This window comes from Argopecten irradians, chromosome 4 (genome assembly GCF_041381155.1).
Source record: "Argopecten irradians isolate NY chromosome 4, Ai_NY, whole genome shotgun sequence".
Taxonomy (NCBI): Eukaryota; Metazoa; Mollusca; class Bivalvia; order Pectinida; family Pectinidae; genus Argopecten; species Argopecten irradians.
In genome coordinates this window covers 40588929-40608143 of record NC_091137.1, presented here as the reverse complement: position 1 = coordinate 40608143, position 19215 = coordinate 40588929, and the positions used below count along the sequence as shown (strand labels likewise).

The window sequence follows — 19215 nt, the reverse complement described above, 5'->3', positions numbered from 1 at the left end:
AGGAAATTTGATAGTGGTTTTATAGATATATTTACTGTACGATTTATGGGCACGACCAAATGTTTAAGCAATAAACTTTTTGGTCAAAAACCAGGTACGTCACGGAACCAACATCTGCTTTGATTGAGAATTGATGAATATTTGTTTATGTCTTGCGTTCAAATGACGATACCGTTTACGTAAACGATGTCTTTGACCGAGTAAAAATGGAGCGCATGTACTTAATACCAAGCACGTGTTCACACAATGGGCTTTGACAATAGTATTTATCTGTCTCAGAAGAAGGCCAAAACAAACCGCTTTTCGTGTAAAATATAACAATAGCTGTCATAAAAATTATATGACGTAGACTTAAAGGCGTGTGAAATAGTATTTAGATTTAATGTGAAAGAACAATTTAAATCATAAAAAATAATATTCAAAGAAATACCATGTATGAGAAAATAAAGAAGACCCGCCCAATGATCAAATGTTGAAAAATGCTTGATAAAGATTTGTTTTCATAAAATGCACAGAAAATAGTCAATGAAATGTCTAATATTAATTTCAATTCAATCCAGCCTGGGTCTCAACGGTAATTTAATACACATTTGCTGTGGGTGATGGGAATTTTAGTGCGATTCTTTATGACATATATGCACACAGTATCGCCAATACTTTAGAAGTTACGGTCCAAGCAATGGGGGAAGCACGAAGTGATCCTCTACGGTAGTCTGCCTTCGCAAAAAAGATTTATGGAAACGTGACATATTTCAAACAGGTCAAAAAGGTCGATAAATCATAAAGAAAAACATTCTAAAACCCAATCGTTCCCATAGATGTACTGTTGTATTCGTTACTACTCAAAACCCTAATATTATACCAACTTTCCTTAAATCAAAGAATATACAATGTATAAATTTCGACCAATCAGAAGCTTCTTTTTTGTTGTCATGGTAACGGATGTTTTTGAAGGTAGTACCATTGTGTTCGGTATCCTCAAAATCCCTTGTACCGATTCTTAACTGAAATCAGGCAATATCTCAATTTTAACTAATTAGAAGCTAGGGAATAGCGGCCATGTTTTTTTACTTTTTCAAATACATTTACACATTTACGCAGTCCAATACCCATGCAAAGCTTAGTCTGGCAAATATTTTTCGAGAAATCGTGAGAACAAAACTCACAGAGGAAGAAGAAGAAGGAACAGAGTTAAACCAATATATAAGTTCCCCCACTTCGTTTGGGCGACTTGGATGAAATAATAAAAAACGACTAATTGAATCTTGATTGTAACGAGCATTGCCGTTGGCTTAAACATTACTTTATCAGTCCATACAGGGAAAAATGGCGTAGCTGTTTGTAACGTCGATTCTTATTGGCTGATATAATGCCGTACCCATAAATATAAAAAAAAAGAATTCCCAATAAAATTGGAATTTTTGGGAAGTTACAGTAAGTGGATTATAAGGATTAATTTGAATTTTGTTTATGTTATGGAGATAGTACTCTCATCATAAACCGTTTCGGGATTTTCCACTTCGACGTTTGTGTTATTTCTCCATAATGTATAAATTTTAATCATCCTAACCTTCATTAAAAAAAAAAATGGACCCGTTGCTATTGTTAACTATGATACACTTGAAGCTACGAACATGAATTCCATCGAGCTTCCAATCGATTACATTCGCTGTTGCATCGCTATCCGAATTTATAGCATTTTATTCCAAATACGGAACATTTTAGCTGGTCGATTTCATTTCTAATAGCTAGGTTTTAAGTTATAATTTTACAATCATCGACAATAATAAACATACAAGGACACTATTTCCAATCTGTCAATTAGTAATTCAAATCGTCTGAGCATAAAAATAACTTCTACATTAAAATGACTATCTTTTCATTGATCGAAATAGTGCAAATCACTGGAACAGTTTTTGTGCGTAGCCTACAGCAAATGCGATCCTCTTTGTTAAATGTATTCTTTTGGGATTCGTTTGAAGTGCATAGATATATTACAAACACAAAACAAACTGATATCAGCTAGTACCTACACTTACAAAGAATCCAAATGAGTTTCGCAGAATGGCATATGCTTGATATTAACGGCCTGTATGTTTAATTAACATTAAAGTGTCTACAGAGCTGTTGTAACTCATTTTAGAATGGATGGACACGACATTCTCATATATTCAGTTACCGTCTGTGATTAACATTCAGAGTATTGTTTGGATTAAATTTTCGTTTTTTTCCGCGAATCACTGCGAAGTGATCATGAAAATTTTGTCAGTCCAACTTATACAATTTTATGGAATTAACGTCCGCTTATGACAAGATTGCGAAATATAACACTCTGGTAAAATGTCTTTGCTGCTTTTAGGAGAGTTACGAAGCTACTGGTATGACGGAGAAAATGATAAGCTAACTGAAACAATGATGCAAATGACACGATAGGTTGATTTTATAGAGTGCGGTATTAGTAGTTTTACGGTTAACTTTTTCTAGATTCTAGATACAGTTTACGACATAAAAACAATACGACATGCGTGAATGGTTTAAATACGGAGAGTAGCACAGTTTTACATTGCTGCCTTTTTATATAGATACAGTTAATGACATGTAATTTATCATGAAAACTGCCAATTTTAAAAATTCGTGAAACAAAATGCCAAAAGGTTTTCAATCTAATCGCGTCCGAAAATCTCATTCAATCACAGACTAATACGAAACAAGGGCAATAAAAATATTATTTTATCTTTCTCTATTGCACTAAATGCTTCTTTTATAATACACGAACAATATACGAAACGAATCAATATCAGCTTTTCATAGTTCATCTGCATAAAAACAACAAAGCAACTGTAATCAATAGCGTTAATCAATGGATCGCTCTGGATGCTTTTAGTGTGGATTCGGCTCACATCTTCTGATTGAGTTATTAGGTTTGATAATGGACTCACCAAGTAGTATAGTCTTTGATTGTTTGTCTGATTTACCTTGAGGTGACCCGTCGAGTCCGACACAGCCTCCGCCGTCAGTATAAATGTTAACAGGTCGACTCTAATTAATAAATCATTGTCAAGATTCATTTGCTCAGATATACCGAATACCTGTCGGACAATAACTAGCCTGTGCGTGTTAATTGCTGTAAAGTTTGACCAATGATGGAGTACAGAGGTAATTACTGTGTGTTTCTTTGGTAAATAATTTTAACTAAGAAAACGATGAACTTTTAACAAACATTTAGTAGATCTATTTCATCTGTTATTAGTCCACTAAAGAATTCGTTGTTGAAAGTTTGCGTTGTGACTAGATACCATGGTGTTTGTTCCGGTGTGAATTACATCACTTATTTGAACTCTCTGAAGCTGTAAATGTGTGTTAGAGCCACTTCATTGTAATTGCCATTCTTGATAAAAGGAAACGATGGGAAATGTCCGCAATCAGAGAATCTTACTTATCGGTAAGTGCACTTTTCATCAATTTATTTTTTATTCGGAAGATAAATATATATCTAACGGAGCATATTTTTGTGTGAATGTAGTTTACACTTTTGTCTAATTTGATTTTGAATAATTTGTGTAGATACCTATATATAGAATCTTAACTGAGTGTTCATTTTTACGTATATTTTCAAAACGAGTTTTAAAAACCAATAACATATCAGCGAGCCTTGGTTTCATAAAATCTTACATGACATAAGTACGATTCTTATATTTTTATACTTCTTTCATACTGCTTTCCAAAGAATTTTTACGTCAAAAATCATAACTCTAGCGGAGGACGACATATTTACATGACAGCCTCGAATTTTGACTTCATCTCGTTATTTACTAACATCAAGTCATTTAAGCATTGATGTCACTACTTTTTCTAACTTCATCGTGGTATGAAAGAAAATCTGTTTGCAAACTGTATGAATCCATTGGATATCTAGCGGATAACGCGATAAAAATCCTTTTGCAATCAGTTTCAGTATGGGGGTATATTAAATGATGTTCTTTATGTCCTTCACTAATCTGATGACACTGTACAGCCGGTTATTTCGCGATGAAGGTTATTATCGCGATTTCGTAGAACATAACGAACGACCGCAAAATTTTAAGAAATGGATGAATCATATTTAAACTTCAGCCAGATCGCGAAAATTTAAAACCGCACAAATTTGATTTTCTCGCGAAAATAAGCATTGGCGTAAGATACACAGTAAAGACTAATAGAAACTTAAATGAATCTGTCAAGTGGACAGGGATATCTCAGCCCGACTGAAAGATTTTGGCTGGTCAACCCGAGGCTTGCCGTGGATTGGCGGCAAAAATCTTTCATGAGGGTTGAGATATTCCTGTCCACTTGACAGACCCATGTAAGATTATATTTCTCCCTTAATTAAAAAAAAACAGATTAGGAATTATTTTTATAGTGTTGACAATTAATGGTGTCGTCGACAAAAAAATCTGCATGTATCGATGACGTCATTGTCAAGCGCATGTGAGGTGTCTTTTCCCTACCCTGGTAAAAGAGAGTTTTCTTTTCCTCAGCAACCGCGGTATAACCTTGTCAGGTATGGGAGAAAAAAAACGTGCCGTCTATCCTTTATTTAAAATATTTCATATTCATATTATTAAAATAAAAAAAAACGCACACGCGTGTGTGGAGCTTAATTAAATGGAGTGAAATTACTATGCTGATTATAAAAAAATTACGATACAAAACCATATCTTTACATATGTCTCTATAAAGCCAACGGAAGAGGAGTTGCATTTAAATTAGATAGCGCGCTACATTGAATATGTCTTTATCCAATTGCGTTCATATCACCTTTAATGCAATCAAAACAAATCAATCCTACTACAGTCAGCATTGGAAAAAAAAGAAGAAAAAAAAAAAAAAAATATTATCCATAGTGAGGCTATTTTGTAAAAGTACTTAAAATAATACGAGTGAAATATAAAATCTTGCATTCAATGCATATTGGCAATAACTTCTAAATAAAACACATACAGATTACCATGAAGTATAAAAAAGGGAAAAATAGTATGATTGTTTTCAACAAGACGTCACTTTTATGTTGTCGAATAATACTATTTAGCTCAAGCAACTTAATTGCAAGAATATCCTAGTATTATCATTATGATTTATATATTGCTACGTCTATATAGTTATGTTCGATGGAATCATTATGGATTACATATAGTTGCTAACCTTCACAATCGAGGGGTTTTAAAGGATTGATGTCAACACAATAGAAACAGTAGATAATGACAATGAACAGGATAATCTCAACTGATAAAGCCAACAGATTCGTCTCCCAATTTGACGAACTCAACATTCATTTATAAAAAGATTGTTGATAAGATAAACTATAAAACTTATTATAAAGTAGTATCTTCCTTTCGTATAATTTCTGCTCAAACGATTTCCACAGAATTCTTCCTAAAATATTTCGATTTGAATGAAGCTAGATCCGAGCGATTTATGCATTTTTGTTTGCGAAATAGAACCATAAACTGTAAAAATAACTTTTTCCAAAATCGAACGATTATTTAGTGACAGAAATAAAGTATCGAATCCCATGGACTTGTTTTCCTGAAATGCACGTTTACACTATTTTGCCAAAATGTACAAGCTACACAAAACATTAAGAGTCAATAGTAAAACCTTGTGTTAGTCCTGATGCAACCACATTTCAAATTACTTTTCCTCTCTTTATAATACACAAGATATATATTGTAAAAGAATTTTTTCTCCGTTATTATTCTGTTCAAATTGTGCATATGAAAATATGTTGTCATTTTGTATGTGTATATTATTATATTTTATTAAATTGTATTGAGAGAGGGCTTAAAATAAGTTGGTCAACTTGTGCTCGATCCCATTGTATATATTTGGTACAAATAAAATATGTTTAAATCAAACATTTATATCAACTCAATTATGTTACAAAACAACACCTAAAAGTTAGATATAGGCATACAAAACATCACAAGTTTAAAAAGGGTATTTAGCTTAATTTATGCATATTTCGAGTAAAATTAGAATACTTTTATTATGGAGTCAGATTTGTACTAAATATACATGTACAACGTAATTTCCTAACACTTAATTAAACAGTCGATCGATTAAGAGGGCAAAAATGGCTGAAATCATACAGAGTATTGAAATGTATGTTTTAAGATTTTCAGCCAAGAAAGACCTTAATATATGTCAATATATATGCAACTGTTATTGTTTGAGTTTTTATGTAAGCCAACTATGACAGAATGATGAATAAAGTAGCCATAGCTGTGAAAATTTTTATTCATTTGATGCTCTAGTGGGCGGATAAAGATATTTTCTTTTATATATAAATCGTTTCTATGTATGTTTCGGTCAAGGTCTGATTATGCTTGACCCCTTATTGTTAATTTTGATTTTCGTTCCTTTAAAAGTGTTGTATTTATAAGAAAATTGTTTGTTTTAAAAAAAATGTATTTACTATATAAAAGCCATACTTCAACCATATCAATTTATTTTTATAACACTAGTGATATGTTCCCTGTCCTGGACCAATGCCGCCTCCTCGGCCTCTACGTGTAGTAGTCCCGCTATCGAGGCTTACAGCGACCTTGGGATCCTCTGTTACTGGGTTGACCTGGACCTTCAATCAGCCGCTGATGCAGCTGTATCCTGCACTAGTCAGGGTGGATACCTCGCCGAGATTCCAGATACGGCAGTTCTGCAGACTCTGACAGCCGGGCTAACAGCAAACTACCCTGCGTAATATACTGAAATATATTTCACACAATTCATTTGCGGTCAGCTTTTGTGGTTTATGTCATGCATAAAATAGTGATACTTGTAATCGTAATTATTATCCTGATATATTGACAGTAAATTGTAAAATAAACCGTCCGGCATGAAAATACTGCTTTAGCCGTAGCGTATGAAAAATAACCAAATACATATATATATATTAAAATATGATAAACTCGGACCGATCTCAATTTGGTCATGCACTGTTTATGCAGAGGGTTTAGAAAAGTGATACCTGTGTCTAGTCAATCACGGTTCAACAGCAGCTGATCTGATTGTAGTACATGTAAGTCGTTTTGTGAATGAAAATATGTCATTATCAGTTTAGATTGAATATTCTAACTATATCTCAATAATCTAGCCTTCGAAAACGGCCAATGGTGATATTATCCAATCAGATTACCTCGTCATTTTCTACGAAGCAAGCCAATTGGAACCTATTGCCTAATATAATCAGGAATTTACATTGATGACCCAGTCTGAATGATTGAAGGTCTCTATGACTTAAGGTGCGGGGAGGTGTTCCGATTGCTTCTTCGTAGACTTGGGCGAGATGCTTGGATTACACCGAAGCTTAAAAGACAATGCATGTTTATCATCTGAACGCTTGAAGTCTGAAACGATTGTTAAGATTGTACCCCAAAAATAGTAATTTTGTTAATGCTGTGACTGCACGAAGCTTTACTGCATGAGTAGCCATGCAATGCAACCTCAGGCGACATGAGTGAATGGCCCCAGGCTTGCCAGTATTACACGTGTACGTATGAGCCAAAAAAGTATTAGACACAGTTACATCGGTACATGTGTTTTTAGTTAATTCTTTATTGGGCAATACTACTTCAGAAATTTACAAATTAGTCTACTGAGAGTATATTTAGAAAAAGTAAGTACGCATTATTCTTAGTTTCTTAGAAATTTTGAAAACAGGAGAAAACATCAGTTTAACCTTGCAAACACAACAAAAGTAAATCTAATTTACTGCTTCCAATCGAAAATTTCAGGATCACTTACACATCCAAACTTCACTTTGGTTACATAATGAAGTCACCGTCTGATATAGAATCAAGGAGACCACCAAATCTAAAGCCAAATTTCGTTACGTGGGGTACCGGCGAACCCTCCTACAACAACTTGACGAACTACTGTATTGCTATTAACAATGGCGGGGAATGGTTTGCCGTGGATTGTGAGATTTCTATGTCTGCATTATGCTTCAATATCACTGGTATGACATACAGACTTAATTATAGAAAATATATTAATTTGTATGACTAAGTGATTCGATTGTTGTTGGTCTTTCCAAAGATGTATGAGACTAAGCATAATGTAGAGAGAATCTGATATACATGATTTAATGCTGTTAATATTTGATAAAAGCAAAACATGTTCTACATGCAGATGATGTTAAAAGTATCTGTACTTATTGATCAGAATTGAAGCAATGTTTATGTTACTTATTCTGATTTGCGAGACGCAGTGTAGGTACTGTAATGATCCATGAACATCACAGCAGCTTTTACTTCCTTATTTCCCTTCCTTGTCGGTAAAGAAGTTACTAGTGTACCATAATCTAAAGACATCGCATATACTGTTACAGTGTTTTCCGTTCGAATTTTTTGTGTTGAAATGACATTACTAAATCTGAAATTTCTGGGAATCATTTATGGAGCAATTAGGGCTAATGGCGTTTCCAGCGTTTTCCTACTCTGTTCTAGGTAGTGTTTGTCCTAGGGATAGCGTCAGGAGTAAGTTTATTATGTTTTTATTTCAAAAATTGTAGATCCCGCCTGCCCCCTCCTTGACCCTCCCCCGAACGGAAGCGTGACCTACACCAGTACAAATGCCACCGCCATATTTCAGTGCGACCATGGCTATACTAAGACTTCCGGTGATGAAAGACTGTTGTGTGCCGGCACGGATTGGTTGGGGACTGTACCGAAGTGTTCAGGTAAAGATCAATCAATAATGACGGAACAGAATTCCGGAAGTCTCGTTGCGATGTAGGTAACATCGATTATACAGTATGTTTAAATTGCACATTCATGATCACCTTTTAATTATTTATTTCTTCTAAAAAAACTTCGCATGAGAACTTGCATGACTGCAAGGTAAAAATTGTATCATTTCATATGTACAATTGCTTCGTCCTTTAGTACTTATGATGTTGAAAATATAGAAATTGCATATTTATTATGTGTTAAAATGCTACACATTATCAAAACTGTGTTATATGTTTCCGCAAAACTATGCTATTTGTTTTCGAAAAAAATAATAATATACATGTATGTACTAAAATGAATATACAACTCTTTGGCAACCTCTGCTACGAATTCAAATATAAAAAGCATCGCTTGTAAAATGAAAATACGCAGAAATTCTTGTAAACAAAACATGGTGGTAATTGGTTTAGTCTTAGGTATTCAATTTCTCATTAAAATGTTAATCATGTTCTTCTTTTGGCAGTTGCGGTGTGCACATTTAATACCACAGAGTTCGCGGAGGTTCATATGTCAGCAGACGCGAGTGTCGCTGGCCTCTCAACTAATGTTACAATTAAATGTGAAGAGGGTTATTCATTCTTTGTTGATCACACATCCGGGCAATCAGTAACCATGGTGACCTGTGAATGCGTTTTCAAAAATGGAGGAGCCACCTGTGAAGTGTTCGGTGACATACACTACAAACGGTGTGACGGTGAGTAAATAGTTCATAAATCTCTACTTAGTAATACCGCATGCATATGTTATCCATACACATTTTATCATTAAATCAAAACAATGTTCTTTTAACCGTAACGAGCATGGTACAGTTCAATAAATTTTGTCATTTTTTCCAAAATTGTTTCAATTAATATTTTGACGTATTATTTTGAGATATTTTACTTGTTGATTAAATTCCCTATTATCAAATGCATTTTCACATACGAGAAACAGTACTTTCGAGTTAATTTTTTTTAAATGTGTTCTTACACCCACAGACTTGTGACGTAATAATCAACATCTTCCAACAAAGATATAACAGGTTTTACCCAAACAACAAGATCGACGTTAAATGGATGTTTAGGTGTTTGGTGTCTACTATATGGGACTTTGTTTATTCATTTCGACATGGCATACATTGATCAATTTTGTTACCAAATATTTTTGAATGCTTAAAATCTTAGCAGATCCACTGATTTTATGTAAATCAAATTGTATTCGTGTCAAACCTGTCTATAAAGACCAGCAAAGCAACAAAGGAAAATTAACTTTATAATCAAGTGGTCTTTATACTTAGGGTAAATTGTGTTGAAATCGACCATTTGGGAACCTAATAAAAGTGGTCTCATTACGCAGATGGTCTTTATACAGAGGTGGTCGCTAAGAAAGGTTCGACTTATTTAGTATCTTAATGAATCCTACTATCATTTATGTAATGACAGCGGTGACAAATATGGTAGCTAAGGCAGATTTGTTGGCCGTTTCGGTATCTTAATGCAGCGATGACAGAGATGGTCGCTAAGGCAGGTTTGGCTGTATTGGTATCTTAATGTATCTTTCTATTATTTGTGTAATTACAGCGTTGACAGAGATAGTAGCTAAGGCAGGTTTGGCTCTATCGGTATTTAAATGTATCCTACTATGATTTATGTAATTACAGCGGTGATAGAGATGGTCGCTAAGGCAGGTTTGGCTGTCTTAATGTATCTTTCTATTATTTATGTAATTACAGCGGTGACAGAGATAGTAGCTAAGACAGGTTTGGCTGTCTTAATGTATCTTTCTATTATTTATGTAATTACAGCGGTGACAGAGATAGTAGCTAAGACAGGTTTGGCTGTATCGGTATCTTAATATATCTTTCTATTATTTATGTAATTACAGCGGTGACAGAGATGGTCGCTAAGGGAGGTTTGGCTGTATCGGTATCTTAATGTATCTTTCTATTATTTATGTAATTACAGCGGTGATAGAGATGGTCGCTAAGGCAGGTTTGGCTGTCTTAATGTATCTTTCTATTATTTATGTAATTACAGCGGTGACAGAGATAGTAGCTAAGACAGGTTTGGCTGTCTTAATGTATCTTTCTATTATTTATGTAATTACAGCGGTGACAGAGATGGTCGCTAAGACAGGTTTGGCTGTATCGGTATCTTAATGTATCTTTCTATTATTTATGTAATTACAGCGGTGACAGAGATAGTAGCTAAGACAGGTTTGGCTGTATCGGTATCTTAATATATCTTTCTATTATTTATGTAATTACAGCAGTGACAGAGATGGTCGCTAAGACAGGTTTGGCTGTATCGGTATCTTAATGTATCTTTCTATTATTTATGTAATTACAGCGGTGACAGAGATGGTAGCTAAGACAGGTTTGGCTGTATCGGTATCTTAATGTATCTTTCTATTATTTGTGTAATTACAGCGGTGACAGAGATAGTAGCTAAGACAGGTTTGGCTGTATCGGTATTTAAATGTATCCTACTATTATTTATGTAATTACAGCGGTAACATGTCCGCAACTTGCGCCTGAATACTCCTTCCACGACATGGAGACCGGACGTAACTACACTTACGGAGAGAATATAACGTTAGTCTGTACGGCTGGATATGTTCATCGGAGCGCTGTCCTCAGTCACCCTCCCAAAGTCACCACCTTTTGCAATGAATCTGGTCAATGGGATGTGTCCTCGATAGAATGCAAAAGTAGGTGTTACTTTCAGAGAAATGCGAGGTTGTAAACTAGCTTCCCTTTTCGAGGCTACTAAATGAGTTATATTTGATTAAAATATACATGAATATCCACCTATGAATAGGAGTATATAATACGACGATGGAATAAATCGCGAAGATAACCTGTTGAAAACAAAAATGATAACACTAACGATAAACCATTTAATTCCTTCATGGATGAATTAATTCTGTTTATGCCATCGATGATTCAACGAATGTTAACCTTCCAGGACTCTTGGTTATGATATTGGTGAACCTTTGAAGGAATATATCAAGCTTGACATAAAACAAATACCACTGTATTAACATGTTATCTGTTTTCTTTCTCACAGAGACCGGACAATATAAGGGGTGTTATGCACCAGGTTCGTTGCAGACCTTACTCAATTTGACGCTTTCAGCACAGCTGTATTGCATCTATGACTGTAGAGATCTTGACTACCGCTATGCCGCGAGCGCCAATGGTTCATGCTTTTGTGGGAATTACCTTGAACCAACCTTTACAGTAGTAGACCCCATGTTGTGTAACCGGGAATGTCCACTAATCCCCAGTGATCAACATAACACCTACTGTGGAGGATTAAATCACGAAGAATCTATATATAGAACAATAAGTAAGTAATCAGCATAGTTCGAAATACACATATTATAATAATCGTGTTGGAACCCGAACGCGGAATATAACGACGAATTCGTTGTAAGTATGTTCGTGATAACGTGAATTCGTTGTAAGTATGTTCGTGATAACGTTAATTCGTTGTAAGTATGTTCGTAATAACGTGAATTCGTTGTAAGTATGTTCGTGATTAACGTGAATTCATTGTTAGAATGTTCGTTATAACGTGAATTCGTTGTAAGTATGTTCGTGATAACGTGAATTCGTTGTAAGTATGTTTCGTGATAACGTGAATTCGTTGTTAGTATGTTCGTGATAAACGTTAATTCGTTGTAAGTATGTTTCGTGATAATGTGAATTCGTTGTTAGTATGTTCGTTATAATGTGAATTAGTTGTAAGTTTGTTACTTATAACGTGTTTTACTGTACTACATTATGATACGGAAAATAAGCCAATAACAAAATTAGCCTTAGAGGAAATATAAGTACATTTACTAAACTCAAAACAATCATTGTGGGTCACCCTGAGACCACTCAGATATAAGTGTGATATTTTAAATGACGACATCTTAAAAGTCATCTACTTATTTGATAAGTTTTGAAGTGCTGGATTTATTTGGTGTGGTGGGGTGGGCAGGCTTATGGCAATTAACGTGTCTAGTTATCGCTTTGTTACATACATATTACCCGGTACAGATATCTGATAGAAACACATGCGTTTGCGAGCACGAGGCGTGGCTATATTACACCTGCCGATCGGTCAATTGTTAATGAAGGTGAAAGGGATACATGTCGTTCTAGTCATCCAAAAAGACTGGACAAATATAAAAAAGACACATACTATGCTACTATAGATAAAATCACAATCATTAGTATTAAGTATTTTTTTTTAATTTTTAGCCACTAATTGTTACAAGGAGGTCAATATGACAGGGATTCCATCCTTCCCAGTGTCTGGTGATAAGACTCTGACCTGCAAACAGCGCTGTTTAGCAGACTTTGCTTTTTACTCCATTCTCACAAATGGTCAATGCTCATGTACCAACAGTTCCAGCTTTCAGGGTTCTGTAGTCGCGCATTCATGCAGCTCCCTTCCCGGCTTCAATGGAATACTTTATACTATAACTCAATTGAGTAAGTACTAATAATAAAACAGAATCATAAAAATGTTAATGGATTAGTGGTGAAGATACAATGACCTTGTTCACAGCGGTACTATAAAACTGGCAAATTACATGCCCTTTTTAGCATGATCTTTTATGTAATTATAAAACTATAGCTTAAACAGTTTATTGAGACAATTAGAACAGCTCGAAATGTTTAAACAAACACACTGTGAAATAAATTCGTGAAATGTTTCATGAATAAATAGGGTGCAGACAGAATTTAGAGTTTCTTATCAGATAAAAATGATGTGTTTGACGAGATGATATTAATAATTTTCATTAAATATTATTGATAGTTTCAATACTATAGAAGACGGTTGTTGAAGTCGACTACAGTGGTTATATATATTATGTTCTAGTCTGAGATCATTTCCCTCACTCAGCATTCATATGGTCTAAGAAGAGGAAAATTATTTCATTCTAAACAGAGTGAATTGTTTGGTGATAATTGATATTTTAAAATCATCATCCGATTGGTCAATAATGTAACCTCATTAACATATAATTTTACTTCGCTATTCAGACGACCTCACGCTAGATTATGAAAGCTGTGACAAGCTGTACGAGGCTGGTGTGAAAGATAACGGGTACTATAACCTTAAGGTACTCGGCAGAACGTACTGCAACTTCAAAGGTAACTTGTCCTCGCCATTGTATAGTTTTGTGTGTTTATTTGTATTCTATAATTATTATGGGTTAGTACAATGTAATCACTAACACGTCTGAATATCTGTTAGATAAAAAATTGTCTTTTGGACCTATTTATACCGCTTTTATTCACACCTCTTCCATAGAAGTCAATAAATTCATGAATTATAATGATGTTAATATTTCATCATTTATATTGTTGGGTCTATTCTTAATTACTTAAGCATTGATGTCAAATTTGTTTAATTTCATCGGGCTGTTTTGTTTGCAAACTGTGTGGATATGCGTAGTGGATTACTAAGTATCACTAAAGTTTGCAAACAAAATATATTTCATGGAACATCTGCCATCAAACCCAACAAAATAAATGATGGAATGTTAACATACCAGTACTTGTCTTTTCCATATTAAAGTATTGGTTGCATTTAATTTTGCATTGACACCAATGGTTATAATTAATTTTTAACACGTAGGATTCTATGGATTTTCCAAGGGAATATTTTTCCAAATCAATGCGCAACGTCAATTTTTCTATTCTCACGTCACGATAACGTCGGGTAGCCGTGCCTTTCTCGGATTCTTTTCCATAGTGGTATGAAAAAAAATGAATTGGCCAATTAGAAAATCAGATTTAGTATGAAAACGAAAAAAAAATTCATCATTCTGAAATGTTAAGTAATGAATAATGGATAGCTGTATTTTGTATCTTTATTGTTTTCTGATTATTTAACAGATGGAACAATATGTCCGCACGGATGGATTGGTTTTGCGGGCGACTGTTACTTGTTCCAAAAGGGAAATTTTACATTCGTAAATGCAATGAAATATTGCCAACAACTAAATGGTACTGTGGCCTCAATACTGACGTCTGTTCAAAACGACTTCGTGACCTCTACTATACAAGGTACGTATTCTCTATACGTGGTACATTACATCTACTACATGTGGTAATCTTTACTATGGTAATAACTCTACTACATGGTAGTACTACTATCTGTACGTAATTTCTACTATCTACTATACGTGGTAAGTAACCTCTACTACACGTTGTACATAACCTCAACTACACGTGTAATAACCTAACTTGTACATAACTATACGTGGTAACCTCATAATAATAACTCTATACTTAACATACTTAAACCTACTACGTGTACCTCTACTACACTTGTACATAACCTCTACTATACGTTACTCTAACCTCTACTATACGTGGTAAGTAACCTCTACTACACCTTGTACATAACCTCTACTATACGTGGTAAGTAACCTCTACTACACCTTGTACATAACCTCTACTATACGTGGTAAGTAACCTCTACTATTACGCTTGTACATAACCTCTACTATACGTGGTACGTAACCTCTACTATACGTGGTAAGTAACCTCTACTACACCTTGTACATAACCTCTACTATACGTGGTAAGTAACCTCTACTATACGTGGTACTTAACCTCTACTATACGTGGTACATAACCTCTACTATACGTGGTAAGTAACCTCTACTACACCTTGTACATAACCTCTACTATACGTGGTAAGTAACCTCTACTATACGTTGTACATAACCTCTACTATACGTGGTACGTAACCTCTACTATACGTTGTACAAGAACCTCTACTAACTGTACATAACCTTACTAACTTAGTACATACCTCTATACGTGTAAGTAACCTCTACTACACTTGTAATAACCTCTACTATACGTGAAGTAACCTCTACTACCCTTGTACTAACCTTACTATACTGAATACCTCTACTCACCTTGTACATAACCCTACTATACTGGTACGTAACCTCTACTATACGCGGTAAGTAACCTCACTATTGTAATAACCTTACTAGCGTGGTAAGTAACCTTACGATACGTGGTACGTAACTCTACTATACGTGACGTAACCTCTCTCTATGCGTGGTAAGTAACCTCTACTATACGTAGTAAGTAACCTCTACTATACGTAGTAAGTAACCTCTACTATGCGTGGTAAGTAACCTCTACTACACGTTGTATGTAACCCCTACTACACGTTGTATGTTGAACCTATTACATGTGTTACGAAATCTTTACTAAAAGTGGCACGTAACCTCTACTGTGCGTGACGCGAAACCACTACTGTATATGGTAATAAATCGATGTTAAAAGTATCATTTTTTGTGTACGTGGTAAATTACCTCTCCAATACGTGGTGAATAAGCTCGAATTTACATGGCGAGTAAGCTCTACTATAGGTGGTTACTACAGTGCAATCTCATATATACGTGGTCTACTAACTCTATTATAATACGCAATAAGTAGGCACTCCCCAATTGTTCTTAACAAGGAGAAGAAAATAATAAAGACAAGTACTAGAAGATAGGAAGAGTTATGGGGACTTAATTGTACAACTTGTTGTAAAGTGAGGGAAATGAAAAAGATAGTAATAAATGTTCTAATCTTTAAAATATATTTTCGTTTTTGGATATAACATATTTACAAATACATAAGATATAACAATAAACATTACAGGACATAAAGGTTACATTTCGTCAACATAAAAGGAAAAGAAAAAACATCAAACATATAACAAAGCATGCTGAGTCAGTATGAACAACACAATGTTCTTTAATATACACAATAAACTAATGCATTTCATCCCATAGGTTTATTATAATAAATTCATGCAACTACTCTTGCTGATATTTTATCAGACAAAAAATTAGAAATATGTTATCATTAAATATCCATTGTCTTCACCAGTTCTTAATAAAACATTTTCCTTTATTAAAAAAAGGTTTCGACGAATTCAGAGGATCGACAACGTTAATGAAAAAATGGTTTATTGGATTATATGACCCAAAGGCAATAGCTGCTTATTCCTGGACAGACGGAAACCTGTTAACATATCAGAATTTTGCTGACTTGGAGCCCCTGGCTGGGGAATTAACATGTGTGGCTTTGTATCAGGATAACGGTAAATGGTACAGCCATTCCTGTGGCACGGAGACAAACACTATCTGTAAATATGGCGGAGGTATGTTCAATATCGTTCAACACATGCATGAAATAGCGCTGTACATTGAAGTAAATATTGTAAGTTTCTATTTCTTATTTAGGTTATATTTTAGCGCAAAATTAATTTTGAACAGGTAAGCGGAGTGATAAATGAGCGCATTTGTAAAAATAGCTATACCAACATTGACTAGTAAATACGATTATTGCAAAAATATCTTAAAGGAAAATGTCTACTGCGAAAAGCGCTTTAATATGTTTACCGTTAAAATATGCGCATTTACAGTAGTCAATTGGAATATATTATAACACAGTACCAGTATCATTTACCAGTATCGATTGACTAAGATTTTGATTTGCTTATACCAATTTAACGCTGTACAATTTTAAGACGACAAATGAGAGAATGTTTTCACGCTAATACTATGGTAGATTTATGTTCATTCTAAAAAAACTCAAACTAGATAAAATAAGTATGCCTTACTATATTTTTCAAAGTGATAATGTTATTACCAATTCTAAATCTTACAAAGAAATATTTACATACATACTCGTTACATGTAGTAGCAAACTGTCAAGCTGGAGAGAACGAAGAAGTCAAAACCAGTTTAAAGGTTTCATCTAAAGGTATTTTTGTAACGATGAAGCGATGTTTTAGAGATTAATTTCTCCGGGAAATATAATTGAATTACTTTTAACTGTTTCTTTTTAACACAGAGTCCCTGACTTGTGTATATGACGATATAAATAGCACGGTGTGGAACTCAACCTTCGATGACATGACGTTGACAATGTGTACACAGGCTTGTCTAGCTCGTGGAACATCATACTCCTTAGCAAGAAATGATACGTGCTATTGTGTGGAAGGTATTTCTAACACTTCTGTGATGTCATATTCGAACTGTGATATCGGATGCCCCGGAAACATTTTGCAAACATGTGGCGGTAATACGGCTGGCTACTTCACAGCTGTTGACTGTAAGTTTCAAAGGCTTTACACATTTTGTTGCATTAGTATACAAAATAAAGATATTCCGTTTAATTGCATATACTGTATTTGCATATGTAGTTTTAAATAATAACATGCTTCATAAATATATAGTTGATGAACCGGTCTCTCTAAAAACATTTATCATGCTTTTTTTACTGTCAAAGAAATGTCTTTACCAAAGGTCTGTTGGTTTTTTTTAAATAAAAATCATTTTGAAGTGTTTAATCTTTGGCATTAGTAAGGAATGCCTCCCGGGCTAGCACGTGCGAAGACCTCCAATCACAAGGCCTGACAGGAGACAGATATAAACTAGAGGGCTCTAACAACTACACAGTCTGCAACGACACAGGTACATATAAAAACGTTTATGCATCTACACACTGTGGCAAGAATTACACAACGATGAATATGAATGAAAATGGCCAACCTTAAGTAGGCTGACTTAGAATTTATTAATATGTATATTCAACACAAAAAAAACAATATAATAAAAATACATGGTACAATTTAAAAAATATACATATTGAAAAAGGGGGCCAATGTGGGGTTACCAAGAAGCGCCCCTTTAAAAATCAACTCAGCTTAAATATGGGAGGAAGAGGGTACGTAGTTTTTGTGAAAAAACTCTGAATAAAAAGTCTTAAAAACTAGCCCTTCTCTTCAAAATCCAATATGGCTGACTGATGAGTGGGGCTTCAGCATCCCACAATGTAATTGACCAATCAGCGTGCGAGTTATGCGAAAAGGGGACGCCTGATTTACCAAGGGGAATAACTCTAACAAACGAATATTGCCAATGAAAGATGCTCCACCGCCGACAAATCATAAATGATATTCATCATTTGAACAATAATTTGTGTTTAATCGTGTATATATATGCCTAATTTACACAAACAATAACTTCAAATAATTTATTTCGCCTTTGGTGCATGCGCAATCATTACTTCATTCTATAGAAGATATAGTGCCACGGAATTTTTTCGATTAATCATTTTTCATATTTTTAGCTTGAAGTAAAATTAGAAGCTCAAACTTTTCAATGTTAGTAATGGTGTACAGTAAGTTACTTTTGTAACTGAAGAAAAATACTAAATCGTCTGCTCCTGTTTTTGATAGTGAAAAAAACCCATTTGTCAGCGGTGGAACATCTTTAAGGGAGATAACTCTAAACACTCAAGTACCAAAATACGAAAATACTAGTATTGTTGCTATATGTTTAAGATGCATAAATTAAGCTAAACATTTAGCTTCCTTTTATCCCAATAGCTGACATATGTAACATATGAAATAAAACTTGTTTATATTGAATTGCAATG

The 19215-nt window shown here is 34.4% G+C and overlaps 1 protein-coding gene across 1 annotated transcript in view; it reads left to right on the top strand.

Annotated features, from left to right (window-relative positions):
• The first annotated feature begins 2869 nt into the window (after positions 1-2869).
• Positions 2870-19215, top strand: part of LOC138321664 (uncharacterized) — a 36761-nt gene continuing 20415 nt past the window's right edge. The window contains exons 1-13 of the mRNA XM_069265496.1: positions 2870-3442; positions 6504-6735; positions 7773-7996; positions 8552-8719; positions 9235-9465; positions 11259-11459; positions 11819-12100; positions 13003-13236; positions 13792-13902; positions 14650-14820; positions 16691-16930; positions 17626-17886; positions 18138-18248. Coding sequence (XP_069121597.1) covers positions 3406-3442; positions 6504-6735; positions 7773-7996; positions 8552-8719; positions 9235-9465; positions 11259-11459; positions 11819-12100; positions 13003-13236; positions 13792-13902; positions 14650-14820; positions 16691-16930; positions 17626-17886; positions 18138-18248 — 2503 coding nt within the window. The 5' untranslated portion in view covers positions 2870-3405. The remainder of the gene's footprint in view (positions 3443-6503; positions 6736-7772; positions 7997-8551; positions 8720-9234; positions 9466-11258; positions 11460-11818; positions 12101-13002; positions 13237-13791; positions 13903-14649; positions 14821-16690; positions 16931-17625; positions 17887-18137; positions 18249-19215) is intronic.